This window comes from Hypomesus nipponensis, chromosome 8, assembly GCF_054491055.1.
Source record: "Hypomesus nipponensis isolate SF chromosome 8, ASM5449105v1, whole genome shotgun sequence".
Taxonomy (NCBI): domain Eukaryota; kingdom Metazoa; phylum Chordata; class Actinopteri; order Osmeriformes; family Osmeridae; genus Hypomesus; species Hypomesus nipponensis.
The window spans coordinates 7,330,990-7,352,189 of record NC_140368.1 but is presented as its reverse complement, the minus strand read 5'-3'; the positions used below and the strand labels follow the sequence as shown (position 1 = coordinate 7,352,189).

General features: G+C 48.1%; 1 protein-coding gene across 2 annotated transcripts in view; it reads left to right on the top strand.

The window, feature by feature from the left end:
- pola1 (polymerase (DNA directed), alpha 1) overlaps nucleotides 1–17,990 on the top strand; it is a 33,420-nt gene extending 15,430 nt beyond the window's left edge. For both annotated transcript variants that reach the window (XM_084702827.1, XM_084702826.1), the window contains exons 34-37: nucleotides 1,890–2,021; nucleotides 5,539–5,655; nucleotides 10,720–10,801; nucleotides 16,754–17,990. In XM_084702827.1, coding sequence (XP_084558953.1) covers nucleotides 1,890–2,021; nucleotides 5,539–5,655; nucleotides 10,720–10,801; nucleotides 16,754–16,893 — 471 coding nt within the window. In that variant the 3' untranslated portion in view covers nucleotides 16,894–17,990. The remainder of the gene's footprint in view (nucleotides 1–1,889; nucleotides 2,022–5,538; nucleotides 5,656–10,719; nucleotides 10,802–16,753) is intronic.
- The last annotated feature ends 3,210 nt before the right edge of the window (nucleotides 17,991–21,200 follow it).

Sequence of the window (21,200 nt, the reverse complement as noted above, 5' to 3'; positions counted from 1 at the left end):
TGTGCGTGTGTGTGTGTAAGGTTGAGCCACTCCTAAGCCCTAGTGAGGTAGGATTCTATGTTACAGCTCTCCCTATATTTTTAGACATTGGGTCATCTCAGATAAAGACTCTGGTTTTCATTGGCATAGTTTAGACTTAGACTTCAAACGGCATCCCCTCCACACACACACACACACTCTCAGGCCAAGGCCGTTGGAAAGAGGATAATTATTTGTTTGTGTGTGTTTCTCACCAAATGAGGAGCTGCCTTGCAGCCTTGTCTCATCTCAGGGAAAACTCATCAAACTGACAACAGGCCTCACTCGTCTTCTACTGGCCCAGACTACTCCCACTCCCACGGCACACACACACACACTCTCTCTCACGTACACACAGGCTGTCCTGGGCAGTGCGGATAAGGCAGTTAGGTAATTAGGCTGGTGAACAGGGTCTAAATACTCCGGAGAGGAGGAGAGGACAGACAGGCCTTGACTCTGCTCTGCAAACACACCCCAAAGAGAAGCAGGGAGGAGAGCGAGAGATGGACAGTGCGTCGCTGTCAGGGAGTTAGAGAAGGGGGGGGGACACGTCCAAGAGGAAGGGAGGGAGTGGAGGACGAATGCAGCTATCAAAACCAACGCTTGAAGAGACGCAAGGATTCTTCTGGTCGTGGAGGAGAGGGAGATGGGGGGAGGGTGGTGGGAGATGGAAGGAGGCCACTTTCATCCTAACCGGGCCAAAGGAGGAACATGAAGTCGAAGAAAAAGAGGGAGAGAGGAAAGATGGGGGGGGGGGGCAACAGATAAGAGAGGCATATCATTGCATGTCCTGCTTCTCGTAGTCCCCCTGCGATCCAGGACTTACCAGAAATGTGTGTGTGCGCTTGCGTGGGGGGGCTCCCGTGTTTGTGTGTGATGTTGAGATGGTTGTCAGGACAGTTGAAGACAGGCTCACACACACTGAATAACGATGACAAAAGGATAGGACCCTCACCTCACAGACAGGTCCAGTCCATGCCTCCTCAGTGGGCCTGCTCTCTCAGTGGGCCTGCTCTCTCAGTGGGCCTGCTCTCTCAGTGGGCCTGCTCTCTCAGTGGGCCTGCTCTCTCAGTGGGCCTGCTCTCTCAGTGGGCCTGCTCTCTCAGTGGGCCTGCTCTCTCAGTGGGCCTGCTCTCTCAGTGGGCCTGCTCTCTCAGTGGGCCTGCTCTCTCAGTGGGCCTGCTCTCTCAGTGGGCCTGCTCTCTCAGTGGGCCTTCTCGCTCAGACAGCTGAGGAAGTAATGACCTTGTACAACGGAGGAACTTTAGTGAGATATCACGTGTGTGTGTGTGTGTGTGTGGCCTGGGCTTCTGGTGACTTCACTCACATTCTTACTGAAAAGTCTGCGACGACTCACACAAGCACGCTGCACAAACGTTCTCCTTCGAGCCCCGCCGTGGAACACAGGCGTCAAAGTATGTATGGGCAAGTGTTTGCGCTCTGTTGGAACCTGCCACTGAACATGGAACTAATGGAGAAGGGACGCAGCTTGGCCTGTTTAAAGGTGTTCTGCTGCCATAATTGTTGGTGTAGGCTGACATTTTTATTGTGTCAAGAGCCCATTTCGTTAACTGAAAGCCAGAGCTGTCAAGAGGCTGCATGGCCTGGCACCAGCCTCTCTGACCGGCCGTCAGCGCTCACAAAAGCTCCATTGCTGCCTCCCTGTCTTCCCCCTCCCCTCCTACCTGAGAGGCTGCTAGTTTAGATCACTTGGTTTAAGTAGGATTTGGGTTTGAGTGTGTGTGTATGTGTGTGCGTGCGTGTGAGTGTTCTTTTGTGTCCCGTGCGTGTGTGTCCTTGTCTCAGCTGTGTGCGTGCGTGTGTGTATGTGTGTGTGTGACCCTGTAGCTGATGTCATATTTGTGTTCCAGGATGTGAGAGCAGAGCCGAGCCTGCTGCGGTGCTGCCACGTGCCCTGTGAGGGGCGCCCTATTAACCACCCCGTCAACATCTGCAACAAACTGCTGCTCGACATCCGGCGATACGTCAAGAAGTACTATAGTGTGAGTGGAGGGAGGGAGGGAGGGAGGGAGGGAGGGAGGGAGGGAGGGAGGGAGGGAGGGAGGGAGGGAGGGAGGGAGGGAGGGAGGGAGGGAGGGAGGGAGGGAGGGAGGGAGGGAGGGAGGGAGGGAGGGAGGGAGGGAGGGAGGGAGGGAGGGAGGGAGGGAGGGAGGGAGGGAGGGAGCTTTTTTAGTGGCAAAACTTTTATGGTGGGATCAGCTCAGAACAGTTGTTTGTTTGTCTTCTCTGCTGAATGCCAAACACTCTCCCACTGTTCTCTCTCACACTCATTCACCTTTTGCCCACCTGCAGGGTTGCAAATGGATTTGATTTAAAGCTCTTTTATACTATAATACTATGGCTGGAGCACAAACTCAGGCCAGGCAGCCAGCTGGCAAATCTGGTTCAGCTTTATCTCCCAGAGTAGCATACATTCTTTCCATGCTGGAGCTGGGGCTGAGGCTGGGGCTGGGGCTGGAGCTGAAGCTGGTGTACTAATAGGTGTAGGTAAATGTTCTAGAACTCTCCCAGGGGTTCAGTGACTCTGCATTGCAGTGGTTCTAGAGACAGTGGAATGCGCTAGAGTGTCCGATTTGAAGGAGTTTTCTGGTGGTGTGTGAGGCTTTAAGGAGTGTTTAGTTGAGGGGGGAGTGTAATTTTTGTCTGTGTGTGCGTGTACAGGGAGGGGGGCTGGGGGGGTGGGGGGGTGTTACTCTCCCACAGGGCTGAGCAGAAATCAATTAGAGTGGTGAATGTGGGGGGGAACAAGCCCCTCTCCCCCTTTGTCACAACGTGTGAAACAGCTGCTACCACTGAATACTTACCACACACACATACACACACACACACACACACACACACACACACACTGGCAGCCCAAACTACAGTGGGCAGAGCACACACACAGGGGGCGATGAAGAGGGGTAATATTGTGTAATTAAGGATTCCTTTCAGTCCGGGGAAGAGCTCAAATAGAGCTGTTTGTCTGGGCAGATAGAGTGAAAGCCTGGCTTGTGTGTGTGTATGTGTGAGCCTCCTACCTTGGACCACAGGGACATTAATCATTAGTGAAATTACCTCCAGCCCCCCCACTATTATCAATAAACCGTCTCTCCAAGACTGGGCAAACACTCGTTCTCTCTCCATCCCTCCATTCTGCCCTCTCTCTCTTTCTCTCTCTCCAGTCTCCGTTTGTCATCCTTTCCCCCCTCTTTCTCCTGCTGTCTCTGGCAAAATGAGAGTCACTCGCTACAACCCCCCCCCCCTCCCACCACCTATTTGCCCTCGTCTAACCACCGTTGCCATGGCGTTTAACAAATTATTGCAATTACCCTCGTCATGTGGGTCGCCCCTGGAAACAGGCAGAGGGGCAGAAGAGGAGGGGAGGGTGGGTTGAACAGAAAGAGTGAATAAAAGGGAAGAAGGTGATAATCCTATTTTGAACAAAAGGTCAAATTGCTGAATAGAGAAGCTTTGATTAAGCGTCGGAGGTACAAAGTGGACTGGTTGGAGCCCTATTCACTGTGTCCGTGTGTGTGTTCCTATGTGTGTGAATGACTGTCTACAGAAAGGACTGGTTTGTACCCTTGTGTGTGAGTGTGTGTGTGTGAGTTAAGTGGACTGGGTTCAAACCTATTCGGTTTTGTGGGAGTGTTGATTACCAAACCTCAAAGCCAGCTAGATGCCCCTCTCTGATCCTCCAAACAATTGTGTATGCATTGAGAAGGGGGACAGGGTTTGTGCAGGTGAAGACGACTTTGTGGAATTCCGTAGTAGGTCACCATGCCAACCAGATCACCAATAGGTAAAAATGGATGTGCAGATGAACAGCTGTGATCGAGGTGGAGAGAGAGAGAAGGAGACACTGCATGGGTGATCAGAGGGACAGTGGAATCATTTGAAAGGGGGGGTGGGGGCGGGGGGGGGGGGGAGGAGGGGTGATGGGTCACGGGGAGAGGGTGGTGGAGAGAGGAAGAGGGGAAGCGGAGAGAGAGGGGGAAGTGTTTCTGTCTGAGGCTTGTCATGGCCTGGTCCTGGCTCTGTTTGGTTAAATGATGTGGAACTCATTTGACGTCTGCATTCAGTGTGTCAGGTATCCACTGGTGTAATTATGCAATTATGAGCCTTTATTCTCCATCTGTCTCCCTCCCTCATGCGCTCTCTCTCTGTCTCCCACTCCCCCTCTCAGTTTCTGCAACTTAATGCTTCAATTAGATGGTTTTTTTGTTTTTTTTTGCTCCCTATTTTCTCTCACGTTTTTAGCTTGCTCCGATTCGGGACTTCTTTTTTCTTAAACTCTACCCTTGGGTGGGATCGAGAGAGGATATATTTCATCTCTTCTGATGGACAGATGGTCATTGGGCAGAGCGAGTAGAGGAGAGGGACACTGTGGGGAGTGGAGGTGTGTCTGGAGCAATGTGGTATGCAGGTTTCTGCGTGCGTGCGTGCGTGCGTGTGTGTGTGGTTCCAGCTCTCTCCCATGGGAATATTGGTGTGTGCTTAGTCTGATGTCCTTCCAAACATAAAGGGCCAGGGGATCAAACACTCATACATTGATACCACACACACACACACCTCGTCGGTCCCCATCCTCACCAAATGAAAACCAAACATGCACATATGTCTCAATTCAATTACCATCTCCCAGAGTTCACAGCTTTACCCACAAGCCTTTGGGCCTGAACTAAATTATCTAAACAACACCAGAGGTACTACACAAAGGGCTGAGGATCATGGGAAATGCGTCTCTGTTAGTTGTGATACTGGCCAGACACAATGCTGGGGGGTTTCACCCTGGTTGCTCACACACACCTGGGAGATAAGGGTGTGTGTGTGTGGGTGTGTGTGTGTGTGTGTGTTAACACAGGCTAATAAGACTGATAAGCATATAAAGACCCTTCAGTTAATCAGACTGCTTGAAATAATTGTAATTGAGAAGAGATGGGGAAAGAGCTGTCCAGTGCTCTTCCCTCACTTCCTTTTGCAGGAAACCTTGTGTGTGTGTGCGTGTGTTATTGAGGGTTTATGTGTGTTGTTGTTGAGTGTGTTTGTTGGGGTAGATGGTGGCACGTATGCTGGTAATTAGGATGTGTGTGTCTGGGGGATGGGATGGGTGTGACGAGGGGACGGTGGGGACGGGATGTTTGTGTGGAAGACAGAGAGAGACAGGTGCAGTACAGGCTCCAGCCAGCCTATGGATGGATGGATAGAAGCAAAGAGAAAAGAGAAGGCCATGGTGCTGGGGTCTGTTATTAGATGGGTATTAACCCCCTCCTAACCCCCAAGATCCCCTGTAATGACTAGGCTGGAGATGGAGGCAGAGAGGAGGGGGGGGGGGGTGCACTGCACCTGTCTTGGGGCACTGACTCATCCTGGGGGGTCCTAATCACTTGGGCGTCCAGGGCCGTACCTGAAAAGAATACAAGCCTAATGCAGATGTGTGTATCATGTTAAAGTGATTTGGGGTGGGTGCTAAATGTGCTGTAGGATGTGTGTAATGCGTCTGTCTGTCTGTCCCAGGGCTGGCTGGTGTGTGAGGACCAGGCCTGTCAGAACCGGACCAGGAGGCTTCCCATCTCCTTCTCCCGCCACGGGCCCATCTGCCCTGCCTGCACCAAAGCTACTCTCCGACCCGAGGTAGCGCACACACATGCACACACACACACACACACACACACACACACGAGTTGCCATGTGTTGCAGACGGTTTGTCCAGGTGATGGTGCTATGGAGTCAGTTAAGGAGCCCAGCTGGTCTCTTCTCCTTCCCTCTCCCCTCCTCTCTTCTGCTACTTTTCATCCTCTCCTCTCACACACTCTATCCACACTGTTTTGGTCATTCAATATTTGTATACAAACACACCCAATGATAAGAGTATCCTCTGCCAGTGTCCGTGTTAACAGTGGCTCACTGATACATTCAGCCATAAACCCGCCATGCTGACCTCACAGACGCTCTATGAACACTTTGTTAAACTGCTCAGGGATCCGAAAGAGATTCTCCCCTTGAGATTTTCAGTGATTTTTTCCCTTCTGTTCCAGTCCTACATGCCTCCCTTCTTCCCCTCTCCTGCTCCTCTGCCTTCCCTCCCTTTTTTCCTCCCACCTGTCCCTCCCCATCTCCCTCTCCCTTCATTTTCCCATCCCATTCTTCTCATCTCATCTGGCTCTCAACCCGTGTCTTCTTCTTTTCCTTTCCCTGTCTGTCCCTGTCTCTCTCTCCCTGTCTCTCTCTCTCTCTCTCTCTCTGCTTATCTGTGTGTCTGGTTATGTGGCGACAGGTTGAAAACCAAAAGGCCAATTTCTCTTGTCACCATAGCCACTTAGTCTTCGCTCTCTGTGCCTGAAGACCCTGGCACTTTAAACTGCTGACTGAATAAAACATTTAACTCACCCCTACACATCCCCTGCAACTGGCCTTCCCTTTCATCCCAGGTCCTGGATTTCTGTTCCCTCTGGTTTCCTCTTCTCTCCATCCCCGGCAGTGTTCTCCTTTTGTCTCTGCTTGTTCCCCCAGTATTTATCTCCTCCCCTTATTACTGCATTGCTGTTTTTCTAGCCTCCCCTTCCTCTCCCTTCTTTCTTCACTCTCTCCTCTCAGTCTAACTCCTCTCAGTCTAACTCATGGCCTATCTTTCTCCCTTCATCTGCCTTCGTTCTCTCTTTGTCAATCTCTCTCTCTCTCCCTCTCCCCCCCTCTCTTGGACAAATTCTGAGAGTGATCTGATCTCCATGTAATGGGGGAGTAATAGGCACTCTGCATTGATTGGTAAGTAATTTGGGGGAGTTATGCACAGGTGCAATTTGTAATATTTTCAGTAAATTAAATTTCTCTTTCTCTCCCTCTTTTCCTCCCTTCTCTCTTACTCTATCTATCTCTAACACGCTCCCCTTCCTGTCAGCACGAATGTGGGGTGCAGCATCTCTCTCTCTCTCTCTCTCTCTCTCTCTCTCTCTCTCTCTCTCTCTCTCTCTCTCTCTCTCTCTCTCTCTCTCTCTCTCTCTCTCTCTCTCTCTCTCTCTCTCTCTCTCTCTCTCTCTCTCTCTCTCTCTCTCTCTCTCTCTCTCTCTCTCTCTCTCTCTCTCTCTCTCTCTCTCTCTCTCTCTCTCTCTCTCTCTCTCTCTCTCTCTCTCTCTCTCTCTCTCTCTCTCTCTCTCTCTCTCTGACACACACATTCACACATGCTGTATTTCTCTCCTGTCTTTTCATTTTCCCTTTATTCCATTCTGTCCCTCGTATCTTTTCCTTTCTTTCTCTTCCCTTCCCTCCTTGTGCTCTCCTTCACTTTGTATCCCACCCTTTCCCTCTTCTCTCCCTCCCTCCTCTCACTCTCTACCTCGCACGCTTTCCTTTTCTTCTCTCTATCTTCCCCCTCTCTATCTCTTCCTCAGTCTCTGTCTCCCTCGCGCTCTCTCTCTCGCTCTCTCTCTCTATCTCTCTCTCCCTCTGTCTCTCCCTCTCTCTCCCCCAGTTTTATTGATGTACGCTCAGGCACCCATTAGAGCTCTTTTTTCCCTCTAGTGGAAATTGCAGCATGTTAATTTTCACACAAATTACGGCAATAGCAGGTATCTCTATTTGATACATTATAGCGGGAGCAATCAGAGATAATTGAGTGCCTTTCAGACAGAGACGGCTGCATTCACTCCCGGCTCAAAGCCGGCCCATTATCGCCTAATCGCTCTTTAAACACTGAATTTTCGCCGAACAAAAATTCTTGTCATAATTTTGCTTAAGTGTATTTGGAAATCACAGTCCTTTGAGCGAGGATAATTGAAATCAAATCCCTTTCACTGGAGCTGACATTTCTACATTTCCCCCCAATTGAAATTAATTTCAAAAATTGAGCATGAATATCTTCAAATAGCAGGCAATTATGCATTTCAATGGGGAGAAATTACCGGAGCTGAATCGGCAGAGGCAGCGGGCGCGGGCTCCAGTTAAATGGCTTTGTTTCCCGCCGTGTTTGCCGAGTAAAGATTTACATATATTGACTCATTATGGTGGCTTGTGAAGCTGATCGCCGTGACTACTCGAACCAGCGGCAGCGATTACGCTGCTGGTATGTACACCCCCCCTCCCCACTCCCCGCCTCCGTTCAAACCGCTAACGAGGGACGGGATGTTTTCTATCCCTTACTCTCCTCTATCACACATTCTCCCTCCTATATCACCCTGTCTCTCTCTCTCTCTCTCTGCCTTTCCTTCTCTGCCTATCTCTCTGCATCCCTCTCTCCCTGTCTCGTTCAGTCTCTCCCTCTCCACATTTCTCCGTCCACTTCTTTCCCCATGTTATTCTCTCTCTCTCTCTCTCTCTCTCTCTCTCTCCACCTTTCTTAACTGCAGCTGCTGCAGTTGTGTGTGTGTGTGTGTGTGTGTGTGTGTCTGTGAGAGTGTGTTGGTGGGGTGGGGTGTGTGATTAGGTCAGGGTGGGGGAGAGCTGGTACTGTTAGGAGAGGAAAGTATAGGTATACTTCTATGGCTCTCAGAAGTGACATTTTGACCCAGCGCCATCAGAAGTTGGATAGTTGCTATGTTTGTGAGCACACATATTTTATGACCTACAGGACTACACGCACACACACACCTGACTATTACAGTGCCCTTATCCGAAATAGAATGCGACCATCTGGTACTTTAGTGTTTAGAGATTGGTGAGTGTGTGTGTAGGAGATTGAATTTATTAAATGTATAGTGTGTCTGTTTGTGTGTGTGTGTGTGTGTTTGAATCTGAGGGAGAATCTTGAGTGCTGAGTCTATTGTCTGAACAGCAGTGGGCCATTTTAGACTGTTGACTGTGGTTTAGTGATTTAGACCAATTTATATTCTTTATCTCCTTCTTTCTCTCTCTGTTTCTTACACACTTGCTGTCTCTGGTCCCTTTCTCTCCCTCCCCCCCTTTGCCCCTGTAGTCTTCAGGTTCACCCCGCATGGCAAAGGGAAGTGCACATTCTCTATGGACGTGTGTGTGTACGCTGGGTGAGGCGGTAGCTAGTTAGGGAAGAAGGGAGGTGTGGAGGGGGGGGGGGGGGGCAGCGAGGGGGTGGGGGGGTCCAAAGCTCCCGAGAGAGAGGCAATTTCACAGCTGGTTTGCTCTTTAGGCAGCCAGCCTGAAAATGCTGCAGATTTGTGGTGCAAATTGAAACGGTGTCAGTACTGGAACAAAGCAGTGAGCCGAGTGACGAAGCTCACTGTGTGTGTGTGTACGGGGGGGGGTTGGTGTGGGGGCTCTAAATTCAATAACGACCTGTAACATCTTAGCCACGCCTTTTTGACACCTGTCAGTCAAAGCCTGCAAGTTCTCTAGCCCACCCACAATCAGACACACAGAGAGAGAGAGAGAGAGAGAGAGAGAGAGAGAGAGAGAGAGAGAGAGAGAGAGAGAGAGAGAGAGAGAGAGAGAGAGAGAGAGAGAGAGAGAGAGAGAGAGAGAGAGAGAGAGAGAGAGAGAGAGAGAGAGAGAGAGAGAGAGAGAGAGAGAGAGAGAGAGAGAGAGAGAGAGAGAGAGAGAGAGAGAGAGAGAGAGAGAGAGAGAGAGAGAGAGAGAGAGAGAGAGAGAGAGAGAGAGAGAGAGAGAGAGAGAGAGAGAGAGAGAGAGAGTGTGTCTGTTGTTTGTGCCTGAACAGCTTTGCATTGGCAGCGGTAACCATTGCTCCATTATGGGATGCATCACTTAGTCGTTGACCAGGCAGTGCATCGTGGGTCAACAGCTGTGCGGTCTACATGGACAGCCATAGAGGGCCATTAAACACACACACACACACCCCCAGTACACACACAGACTCATCACACAACGGTGCCAAAACGCACACACACATTCCATTCCTGTCTTCAGTCATCGCCATACACGCATTGCATGTGGCAACGGCACACACACACACATGGGGAAATGGCATCATAATAATGGCATCCTCCACACACACTCACACCTGACGTGTGTGTGGGGTTGGGGCGTCTCATGGCCTCTTCAGTTGAACAGGGGGAAATGACGACCCGATAGCTGCAATTAAACATGCAGTATAATGGCTAATCAAATTGACAGCAACTGCTGTTCTGCTGCCGCTCTCACAATGGCTTATCACAACAAACTATTACGAAGGAGGTAATTTTAGGGCTGATCCCATTCTCTTTAACACTCTCCCTCTTTTTTATCTCGCTCTCGCTCTCTCTTACTCACCCTCTGCTCTCTCTCTCTGTTTGTGTCTCACGCCTTCTGCTCACTCCTCTCTCTCCCTCGCTCGTTGTCTCTCACCCATTCCTCTGTCTCTTTCCCTTTGTCTCTCTCTCTCTCTCTCTCTCTCTCTCTCTCTCTCTCTCTGGCAGGCAGTTGTGTGGCTAGAGTTAATTGCCGCAGAGATTAACAAACCAAACAAATTTGTATCCTGCTTTATTATGTCAGAGAGGGGGAGGGAATTAGAGGGAAGGGGGGGGGGGGGGGAGTAGGGACAATATATGAAGGAAGAGGAAACAAAAAAGGGTTAGAAGAATGGAGGATGAGTAGGAAGGCTTGTGCTTTTTTCATCTCTGTAGAGAAGTGAAACAGTCATTTAACCTGCTTAAAGATTATTTGCTTCTGTCACATGTTTAGTTGTTACCTTTGCTTGCAATGCGATGAAACGGGTCTTGTAATTGGTCTAAACGTGTTGTTCTGATAATATTGTTTGTGATAATAAAGGCGCGCACGCGTGTTCTGTCTCTACAGTATTCTGAGAAGGCCCTCTACAACCAGCTGTGCTTCTACAGATTCATCTTCGACTGGGATCACGCGCTCGCCAGTGGGAAGGGTGAGGCCACACGCACAAGCACTGGCAATCAGGGCCACAATTGCCGCACGCCTTACCTTTTATAAACATATCACATTAATATTAACATTCTCACAATCATACACACACACACACACACACACACACACACAGTAAGGCATGGGGGGGAGGAAGGGGGTGTTAAGGCTCGGCTCCTCCAGTCGACAGCCCTAATTTAGGAGACGGATTCAATCACACACACACGGAATGCAAAACGCTCCAATCGCTCCAATCACCGAGAGAAAGAAGGAGAGGGCCCTCCATCCGTCTGCTCTCCTTCTCCTTCCTGCCCGCACTGTCCAGCTCTACCTCCGCAGCCCACCCCCACCCCCCTCCACCCCACTTCGACAGGCACTCGTTTGGCAGTGTTGATTGAAAACAGGTTTTAGATTTGGGGAAATGATAGGGGGAGTAATAGGAGCGCGGGCGAAAGGATAGCCCTTCTCCCGTAATGGGACATGGAGCGTATATTCCACCCCACCCCCCCTGCTACAAATAGACGCAAAGCCACGTTCTGAGCATGCTCAGTAGCCACCCGCCACAAGGCCTCTTCCCCACAGTCTTCTCTGATGGATGTCACTTGATTAGAAAGGGCCTCTCTGTGAACTGGTTTATTTATTTGATTAAATATTTATGTATGTATGCCTGAGTGTGTGTAAGCGCTGGCCGGAGTGAGACAGCGGAGGTAAATATAACGTGTAATCAACAGATGACCACTCTGGAGATGGAGGGAGCCGAAATAGGGGGACTGGGATGGAGAAGGGGAGGGGGGGTGCTAACATGATTATAGCCTTCCTTATCCTCGCACTTTCTTTGTGATGTGAGAAATCAAGGCCAATCTGTTCTTGACTTCCTTCCGCCGTCCTCCCCTCGGCCATTCTTTTTCTCTCTTTCCCTTGTTTCCATGTTTCTTCCTTGTTGTTTTAGAGTTTAGTCTCTTTAGGGAGTAACCTTCAGTCTGTGTCTGTCTCCATGTCAGTGTGTCTCCATGTCTGTCTCCATGTCAGTGTGTCTCCATGTCAGTGTGTCTCCATGTCTGTCTCCATGTCTGTGTGTCTCCATGTCAGTGTGTCTCCATGTCAGTGTGTCTCCATGTCAGTGTGTCTCCATGTCTGTCTCCATGTCAGTGTGTCTCCATGTCAGTGTGTCTCCATGTCAGTGTGTCTCCATGTCTGTCTCCATGTCAGTGTGTCTCCATGTCAGTGTGTCTCCATGTCAGTGTGTCTCCATGTCTGTCTCCATGTCAGTGTGTCTCCATGTCAGTGTGTCTCCATGTCAGTGTGTCTCCATGTCAGTGTGTCTCCATGTCAGTGTGTCTCCCTGTCAGTGTCTCCCTGTCTGTCTCCAGGTCTCTGTGTCTCCCTGTCAGTGTGTCTCCCTGTCTGTCTCCCCGTCTGTGTCCCTGTCAGTGTCTCCCTGTCTGTCTCCATGTCAGTGTGTCTCCATGTTAGTGTGTCTCCTTGTCACTGTGTCTCCATGTCAGTCTGTCTCCCTGTCAGTGTGTCTCCCTGTCTGTCTCCCTGTCAGTGTGTCTCCCTGTCAGTGTCTCCCTGTCAGTGTCTCCCTGTCAGTGTGTCTCCCTGTCTGTCTCCCTGTCAGTGTGTCTTCCTGTCAGTGTGTCTCCCTGTCTGTCTCCCTGTCAGTGTGTCTCCCTGTCAGTGTGTCTCCCTGTCAGTGTGTCTCCCTGTCAGTGTCTCCCTGTCAGTGTGTCTCCCTGTCAGTGTCTCCCTGTCAGTGTGTCTCCCTGTCTGTCTCCCCGTCTGTGTCCCTGTCAGTGTCTCCCTGTCTGTCTCCATGTCAGTGTGTCTCCATGTTAGTGTGTCTCCTTGTCACTGTGTCTCCATGTCAGTCTGTCTCCCTGTCAGTGTCTCCCTGTCTGTCTCCCTGTCAGTGTCTCCCTGTCAGTGTCTCCCTGTCAGTGTCTCCCTGTCAGTGTGTCTCCCTGTCTGTCTCCCTGTCAGTGTGTCTTCCTGTCAGTGTGTCTCCCTGTCTGTCTCCCTGTCAGTGTGTCTCCCTGTCAGTGTCTCCCTGTCAGTGTGTCTCCCTGTCAGTGTCTCCCTGTCAGTGTGTCTCCCTGTCAGTGTGTCTCCCTGTCAGTGTCTCCCTGTCAGTGTGTCTCCCTGTCAGTGTGTCTCCCTGTCAGTGTCTCCCTGTCAGTGTGTCTCCCTGTCAGTGTCTCCCTGTCAGTGTGTCTCCCTGTCTGTCTCCCTGTCAGTGTCTCCATGTCAGTCTGTCTCCCTGTCAGTGTGTCTCCCTGTCAGTGTGTCTCCCTGTCTGTGTGTCTCCCTGTCAGTGTGTCTCCCTGTCAGTGTCTCCCTGTCAGTGTGTCTCCCTGTCAGTGTCTCCCTGTCAGTGTCTCCCTGTCAGTGTCTCCCTGTCAGTGTGTCTCCCTGTCAGTGTGTCTCCCTGTCAGTGTCTCCCTGTCAGTGTCTCCCTGTCAGTGTCTCCCTGTCAGTGTGTCTCCCTGTCAGTGTGTCTCCCTGTCAGTGTGTCTCCATGTCAGTGTGTCTCCCTGTCAGTGTGTCTCCCTGTCAGTGTGTCTCCCTGTCAGTGTGTCTCCCTGTCAGTGTGTCTCCATGTCAGTGTGTCTCCATGTCAGTGTGTCTCCATGTCAGTGTGTGTGTATCAGTCTGTGTCCATGTCAGTGTGTGTGTTTGTGTCTGTGATAATACACATTAAAGGATCATGTTCAAAGACACCCTCCTATCACTTTGCACTTAGGTCTCCATTTGAAAACCCCAAATCCTGATGAGTCTTTAGGACTAAGTCTTTCAAACAAGCACATGCTAACACACATGCTGCCATAAAGTATAGGATTCAAGTGTCATCACCTGGTCCTGGGGCAGTAATATCCCATATTACTGTATTACACACCTAGGGGATACAGTGCTTAGATTACCGGGCTGAACCCATGTCCTGTACACGCTCTGCATGGTGGGGGGTGGAACTTCTCACAGCTCTCTGTGACCTTTGCTGTTATCACAAGCTTTCCCTCTCTTAATAAAAATAAATTTAAAAAATACTGCTCGTTCTCAACGATGACAAAAACCGGCACACTTGCTAAACTTATCTGAGAAGTCTTCTCTAGTGCCCCTTCAAACCATTGTGTGTGATTGTTTATGTTGGAATGCATGTGTCTGTATGTGTGAGAGAATGGGTATGTACCGTGTGTATATATCATGGCTGTCAAGCGATGACATTTTTTTATTAAATTAATGACATGCTTTGTAATGAATTTATCTAGATTACTCGCATATCAATATCTAAATTAACACATTATTTTGCAACCCTATACACACGCACACTGCAAGTGAATGAGAGACAATGTGAATGTACTGGATATATATATATACACACACACACACACATGCTACTATACAACGTGTATGTGTGTATATATATATATATATATATATATATATATATATATATACACACACACACACACACATGCTACTATACAACGTGTATGTGTGTATATACACACACTCTAACTGTATATATGTGTGTGTGAAAGATTGAGGGGAAAGTGACTGATCTACATGTATATCACATTGTGCCTGATTGCTGCGACTGAGTAAAACATGGAGGTAATTTCATCCACGGCAGGAGAGCTCTAATGGAATACACAGACATATACACACACACACACACACACACAGACATTCACACACACACACAGACATACACACTGCAGAAAAAACACTTGCTCATTTTTTTGGGAAAGAAACATCCCATATCAGTGTTGTTCAAATCATTCCACGTTGTAAGGTTTCTGTCTCTCTTTCTCCCCCTTCCTCTCCGTCTATCTGTTGCCTTTTCTTCTCTCGCTCGCTCGCTCCGCCCCTCCCTCCCTCTCTCCCTGTGTCTCAGTCTTGAGTGTGGGCAGTATGATTGCGTGTGTGAGCAATAATGTAATTTTGCCGCATTGATAAAATATAAATTGTCCTTGAGCTACGCTTTTCTAATGATCCATTTACCCACATCGTCCCTGACACCTCTCTTCACCACGGCACACTAGCCCTCCTCCTCCTCTCTCTCGACCCCCCCCTCTCTCTCTCTGTCATCCTCCTTCACCCCATCCTCCGCTTTCGTCCCTCTCTCTCTCCTCTCTCTCTGTCTCATCACCTCCCTCCTTCCCTTCCTACAAACCCAAAATGGGGTGGCAAATCTGCGGGTGCGATTGTCAAATCAATTATTCATTCTGTGCAATTACACTCACACAAAGAAGTTTCCCTGTGCTCTGAGTGGTGATTAAATTAACTGCTATTGCAGCTGCCCGCTACCAGCTAATAGAATATTCATGTCTGCGGCGGACGGAATGGCCGATCTCCATTAACTTCATCATGCTCACTTAATTACAGGCTTGTTATTGTATTTACACCTAGTTAGGGCATACAGAGCCCCCGATACACTCGCCGCTACGGCAGCACACACGCATGCACGCGTGTGGGAGAGTGTGTGTGTGTGTGTGTGTGTGTGTGTCACCCACCTTTAGAGTACAGTGATTGTTGAACATCATTTGCGCGTGTTTCACCTTTCTTGCCGTTTCTTTCTCTTTTCTTTTCCCTCGCCTGCATCGCCGCCACCTCTCTTCTGTCCTTCTCCTGCTCTTTCCCTCTCCCTCTCTCTTTCTGTCTCTTTCCCTCTCTCTTTTTGTCTCTCCTTCCCTCTCCCCTCCGCTCTTTCCTTCCCTCTCCCTCTTTTTGAGGTAGGCCATTTGAACTGCCAACCCCTACTGAGCAGAGACTTACTCGGGGACCGTCTCTCCCTCCCTCCCTCTCTCTCTCCCTCTCTGACTCTTAAATCATTCTTTTATCCGCTCCACACACAGTGATTGAGGTGGAAAAGAAAACGAAGAAAAGGAGGAGAGGGAGAAAAAAAAGAGAATTATTTTCTCCTACCTTTCAGAAATGATGACATGATTGCTTTCGCTTGATCATGCATCATCTTCCTTCTGCCTCCCCTCTCTCTATTCCTCTGATAAATAGTCCCCCCCCCCCATCTCTTGCTCGTACTCTCCGCTCTCTCTCCCTCCCTCTTCTATCACTCCTAGTCTCTCTCTCCTAGTCTCTCTCTCCCTCCCGCCCTCTATCTCTCGTTTTTCTAGAGGTGAGTATTATCTGGTAATAGTTGCTGGTGGTGATTGTGTCACTGTATGTGTGTGTGTGTGTTATTGCTATGTGTGGTGCTGCTAGTGTGTATGGTGTGGCTGTAGGTGCATATCTAGTTGCCTATGTGCATGTATCAGCCAGTTTTGTACGCGTGTGTGTTACCCTCTCCATCCATCTGGTGTTTAACCTTTGTTCTCTTGGGCCAGTCAGTCCCTCCGTATTTATACAACAGCCACTAATGCACCAGCCAGGAAGACAGCCGAGCTGATCGAAGTGCACAACTGTAGTGGCAGATGGATGAATGGCCAAACGGCTGATCTTGCCCCGATAACGCACAAACACACATACGCACATTCCTGGTGTAGAGAGACATGTCACTGTCCTAACTGCCATGGATGTTGCCGGCAGAGGGCCACTGCTCCCCAGGCCCTCCTGAGGGGATAAGAGAGGGCCAGTATCGACAACCCCACCACCACCATCCTGGTGGGTCCTGGGATCGATCCCATGGCCCTGTGTGTGGGAGCGCGCAGGCTTGTGTGTTGCCATCGACCAGCGGAGGGACCATCACCTCAGAGTGATCGTCCTACTGCTGTTATGGATCTGTGAAGTGTCCAGTTCAGAGGGAAATACATCTCACAGCTTTCATTACAGCACATAGAGGGACCTTTTTTCTCCTCGTCCTCTCCTCACCTAGTTCTGAGAGGCCAACACACTGCCCCAATGTGTGAACTGGTGGGATTGTCGCATTTTGTGGACGTGATACCTTAACAAGACTAGATGTCAATGATTAACATTTCTCTCCCTTTCTCTTTATCCCAAGGAAAGTCTATGAATGCTCATGATGCGGCGAAGGACGTTTATAAGAAGTTAAAAGAGGTTCCAGACCGCGCCCTGGCTGCCAGTGGCTACTCCGATGTCAACCTGGCCAAGCTGTTCCAGGCCTTCGCCTCCCTCAAGTAAAGTCCCTCACCAACACCCACCACCCTCATTGGTCGCTGGGGATCTCAAGACACCTAACTGGTTTCCCAAGCGTCCTACTGGTATCTTGGTAGGGAAAAGGTCCCGCCCTCTGGTCTGATGTTATCGGTCATTTCACTTGGGTTTCATTTCATGTCCTCATGCCTTCATTGAGTGGCGTAATGACTCAGGTGATGTTTGTAGATATATATTAGACAAGTTTGGCATTCGTGTTTGTAATATAATGTGATGGCTGGTTTGGTCAGCAGTGCCATGTTAGACAAGCCTGACTTTTGGGGCCTTGGGTTGGAAGTGTGTGTGTGCATACATTTCTAGTAACTCCAGGTGTTTACTCTTGCACTCATATAAGATCCCCTTGTCTCATCTGCCGATTATGAAACCATTATAAGGATAAAGACCCCATCACATCTTTACCCTCCTCCACACACACAGTCATTCTGTCACTCACTCACTCATCCCCTGACCCCCCTCACCCCTATTGGCCCACGCAAAGGGGGGTAGCAATCAGACCTCAATGGCTGGTGGGAAGATTGAGTCCTGGGTTATGGTGGTGATGTGTGTGTGTGTGTGTGTGTGCGTGTTATTTGGCAAGGATAGTGTGTAGCAGAGGCGAGGGCAGTCCCGATATCTTTGCTCTGATAGGGCTTCTCAACAGCGCTCCCTGGCTACTCCACAGCACGGCAATTAGCCAATGATACGCACCCTGGCCTCCGATTCCACTGAACTCCTGTAGCGATTGGACACTTGTTTTGATCACCTCCCAATTCAGACACTGTATACGAGAGAAAGAGAGGGAGAGGAACGGGGAAAGAGGACAATGGTGGGTGAGATGGGGTTAGAGAGGGCGTTAGCTCTCTTGTCTCCATATCAAACTTTTTTTTTATCTAAGCCCTGTTTAAGTGACGTCATTAGATCTGTTCATTCCAACCTATTCCTGGTCACTGTTTTTATTGTATGTACTGTAATTGTTTTTTTTCTTTCTTTTTCATTGTTTGTCATGATTTGTGTACTTTCAATCAAGTGTTTTGATATTGATACGTCATTTAATAGAGAAATATCAATAAAACTTAAATTAGAAATCTGTGTTATTCCATCTGTTTTCCATGTCCATGATATGCTTGTTGCCCACACTAGTGTATTTACTCACTATAACTCGATTCAATCAGAATGCATACACAGTAAAGGGCCCATCGCTGGACCTTTTAGTCAATGGTCTAAAAACCAGAATTCATTTGTGTTCAGGAAAGTTAGGTGATTGATGATTTCTGCTCTCAACCCCAATGCCAATTTCCATAAATACTAGTGCATTAGAAATCACTTACGGCCCACACCAGCAACTTGTAGAATCGACTTTAAGTGGGCTGCACTTATTCAGCAACCATAGTGTTTGCTTGTGTCTGTGCAGGGAGGGGGGGGCCACATTTACATAAACACACTATTTATAACATCACTTTCAATTTGAAGGTGTAAAAAATACTCATTGGAGTCTTTGGAGAGGACAGGTCTACACTATACCTTGTATTTCCAAGATTACAGTACAGAATAATTATGGTTGTGCCAAGCTCCATGATGCCCGTCTCAATGAATGAACGTGGGCTTTTTGTGTAACTACCAACCCAAGCCTTCGCGTTAATTCGACCTGGCTAAGCTAATAAGAGCGAATGAGTCTCTTTTTTTGTTATGTTAAGCTTTATTGCCTGTCTTTTTGACCAGAATGGCGTTGTTGAGCAAAGCGGCAGACAAGGTATTCTTTGATGAGGGAATTAGTGGTCTATTCTGTCCCTATTATTCATAGCGCGGTGGAACATGTAAGTACCAGAAAGGGTGTCAAAAGGAGAGCTGGTCCTATTGCAAAGTATCCCCCTTGTTCGGCCTGAAAGGGCGGCTATGAGACGATAAACCGCTTAATACACTGAGCTAATTGGATGAGAGCGAAAGAGACGGGAATTAAGGGGCGATCTAAAAGAGACCCGAGTGCCAGGGCCGCTATTCAGGTCTTTCATTGCACGATCTCCTCCGCTCCTCCGAGGGAGGCGAGGCAGTTCATCAAAGCGCCTTTTAGAGCCTCTCTCCCGGGGACTGAGAGAGGAGTGAGTCGGGTGAGTCGCAAAGTGATTGGGCCTATTCTCTATGAGGGACCTGGTGGGGGAGACGAAGCCCTGGAGAATCGGAAATCAGCGGTCAAATCAGTCGCAAATAGAGCAAGGCAGGAATAGCAATGATGAAAATGGGAGCGCCATTGTGGAACTATTTTTTATATAGACACCTGTAGGCCGCAGACAATAACGTAAGAATGAAGCCATACTCATGGGAATTAGGTGCAAGTCATGTCATTTTTCTCTCCTCCAATGACCCCTTTTAAACTTTAAATGTGATCATTTAGACATTTCATATGCTGACAACATTTATTATCCAACTCGCGCATATGGCGTCTGAGGCAATGACCATATGGCAATTCCGGGAAGGAACAAATGTTCAAAATATTCAATTTCCCGTGTAATGTCTATGAATGTGCTTTTATTATTGCTTGGACGACACCATTTCAATTTTCTCGCCTCTTTTTTTTGCCCTGGAAAGAAGTTTAAGCCTGGCGCGCAGCAGGTCATCCGCCTCCCGGATCGTGCCCGGCATTCCCGAGATATTAGGGACAAATTGGTTTGCTATTCATTAGTTATATTCACAATAAGATTAAAGCGCCCTGGACAATCTCATAAAAACATGTGGCCCTATACAGAAAACATGCTCTGATAGTTTTTATATAAAGAGATTTCAAAAACACTCAGAGTTCATGTTGCGCTGAGGATTTTGGCCCACAAGAGAAAATTGTTTTCTTTCTCTCTTTGCATAACTATAGATCAGAGTTCATTTTGTCATGCATGACATGTCAGATTGAGTTGGTCTGTTGGGCCAATGTCATTCACAAGAGAAGAGGCGTATACACAGGCTTAATATGTATTAGAACAAAACGTATCCAAAATTTATATATAACGCCCACACACACACACACACACACACACACGCGCGGTCACACTTTATCCAACTGCACTTCCATCCATCCCATAGGCCTAGAAGATTTCTGTTGAAATGTAATGCTTGTTAGCAGCATTAGAATGAATACGGAGATTAGGAGGAAGGCTGATAAAACAAGACTACTGAAAGGTTTTTCACCGAAGCAACCAATAAATGAGTAGACGCTGCTAAATTAATCCACGGGGTAATTTCACGCGATTTGGTGCGGTACCATGAACGGGTCAAACGAGCGAGAATGACTTCACTGAAAGGCGCGCATTGATTGCTGTAATAGGGCTGCTTCGCGCGTGAGATTCAGAGGAGGGGATTTGGGAATTAACCGAGGGAGGTGGAAGATGGGGAGACTATGGAGGACTCCAGAGAAAGACTTTGATAAAGTGGTTTGTTACTTCATTAATGACAAAGGAACCCGCTTCCATCGACATGGTATTACAGATGTTAAGACCAATTTAGGGCCTTTAAAGGATGTTAAAGCGAGTTTCGTGAAGGAGCGCGGATAAAGTGGACGCTCTAATTGAAAACCCTCGCCTTTGTAGCGCGTTCACATGTAGGGATTACCTCATGAATATATGGGTCTTTATTTTGTCAACTGAACTGAAGAGACCAGACGCACGCAGCGGCACTGAATTATTTGCCATTAGCCTCCCAATTCATTTTCTCTTTCATTTATTCAAGATGGCCATCGAGCCGATTGCTAAATACCTTTGAATTTTTGAGCGGTTTGCCTCTCAACTTTTTTTCTTTCATTGTCCTGCATTTTAGACGCAATGAAATCTGGCATTTCCAAAGGACAATTGTTATTTGAAATGCAAGGGAATGCATTTTTCTAATCTAAATTTTACAGGACTTATCCCAGTAGATGCTAAATAATCCTATACATTAAAATAGTTGAATATCAAATCACATTTGAATAAAATAATTTAAATCAATTTAATTTGAAAGATTACTATCCATGTAATGCGAACATTTTCAATTTATACTTATATTATTGAAGACAGAAAACATCAGTTATTTTATTAACATTTTATTAATATTTCTATAGTTCTATTTTACAGGTTTGATTTCTGGTTCAGACCTATTTCAATTCTATGATGGTTGGAAATAATAAAAGATAATTCATTTTATCAGCGTCATTTATTCAAATATGTTCTCCTCTTCAATACTAAACCAGAAATGTACAATCACAAATAACTCCTGTCCTTCACTCAATCCCTTGGGACACAGGTTTGACATAAATAATGATCTAAAACCTAATATTT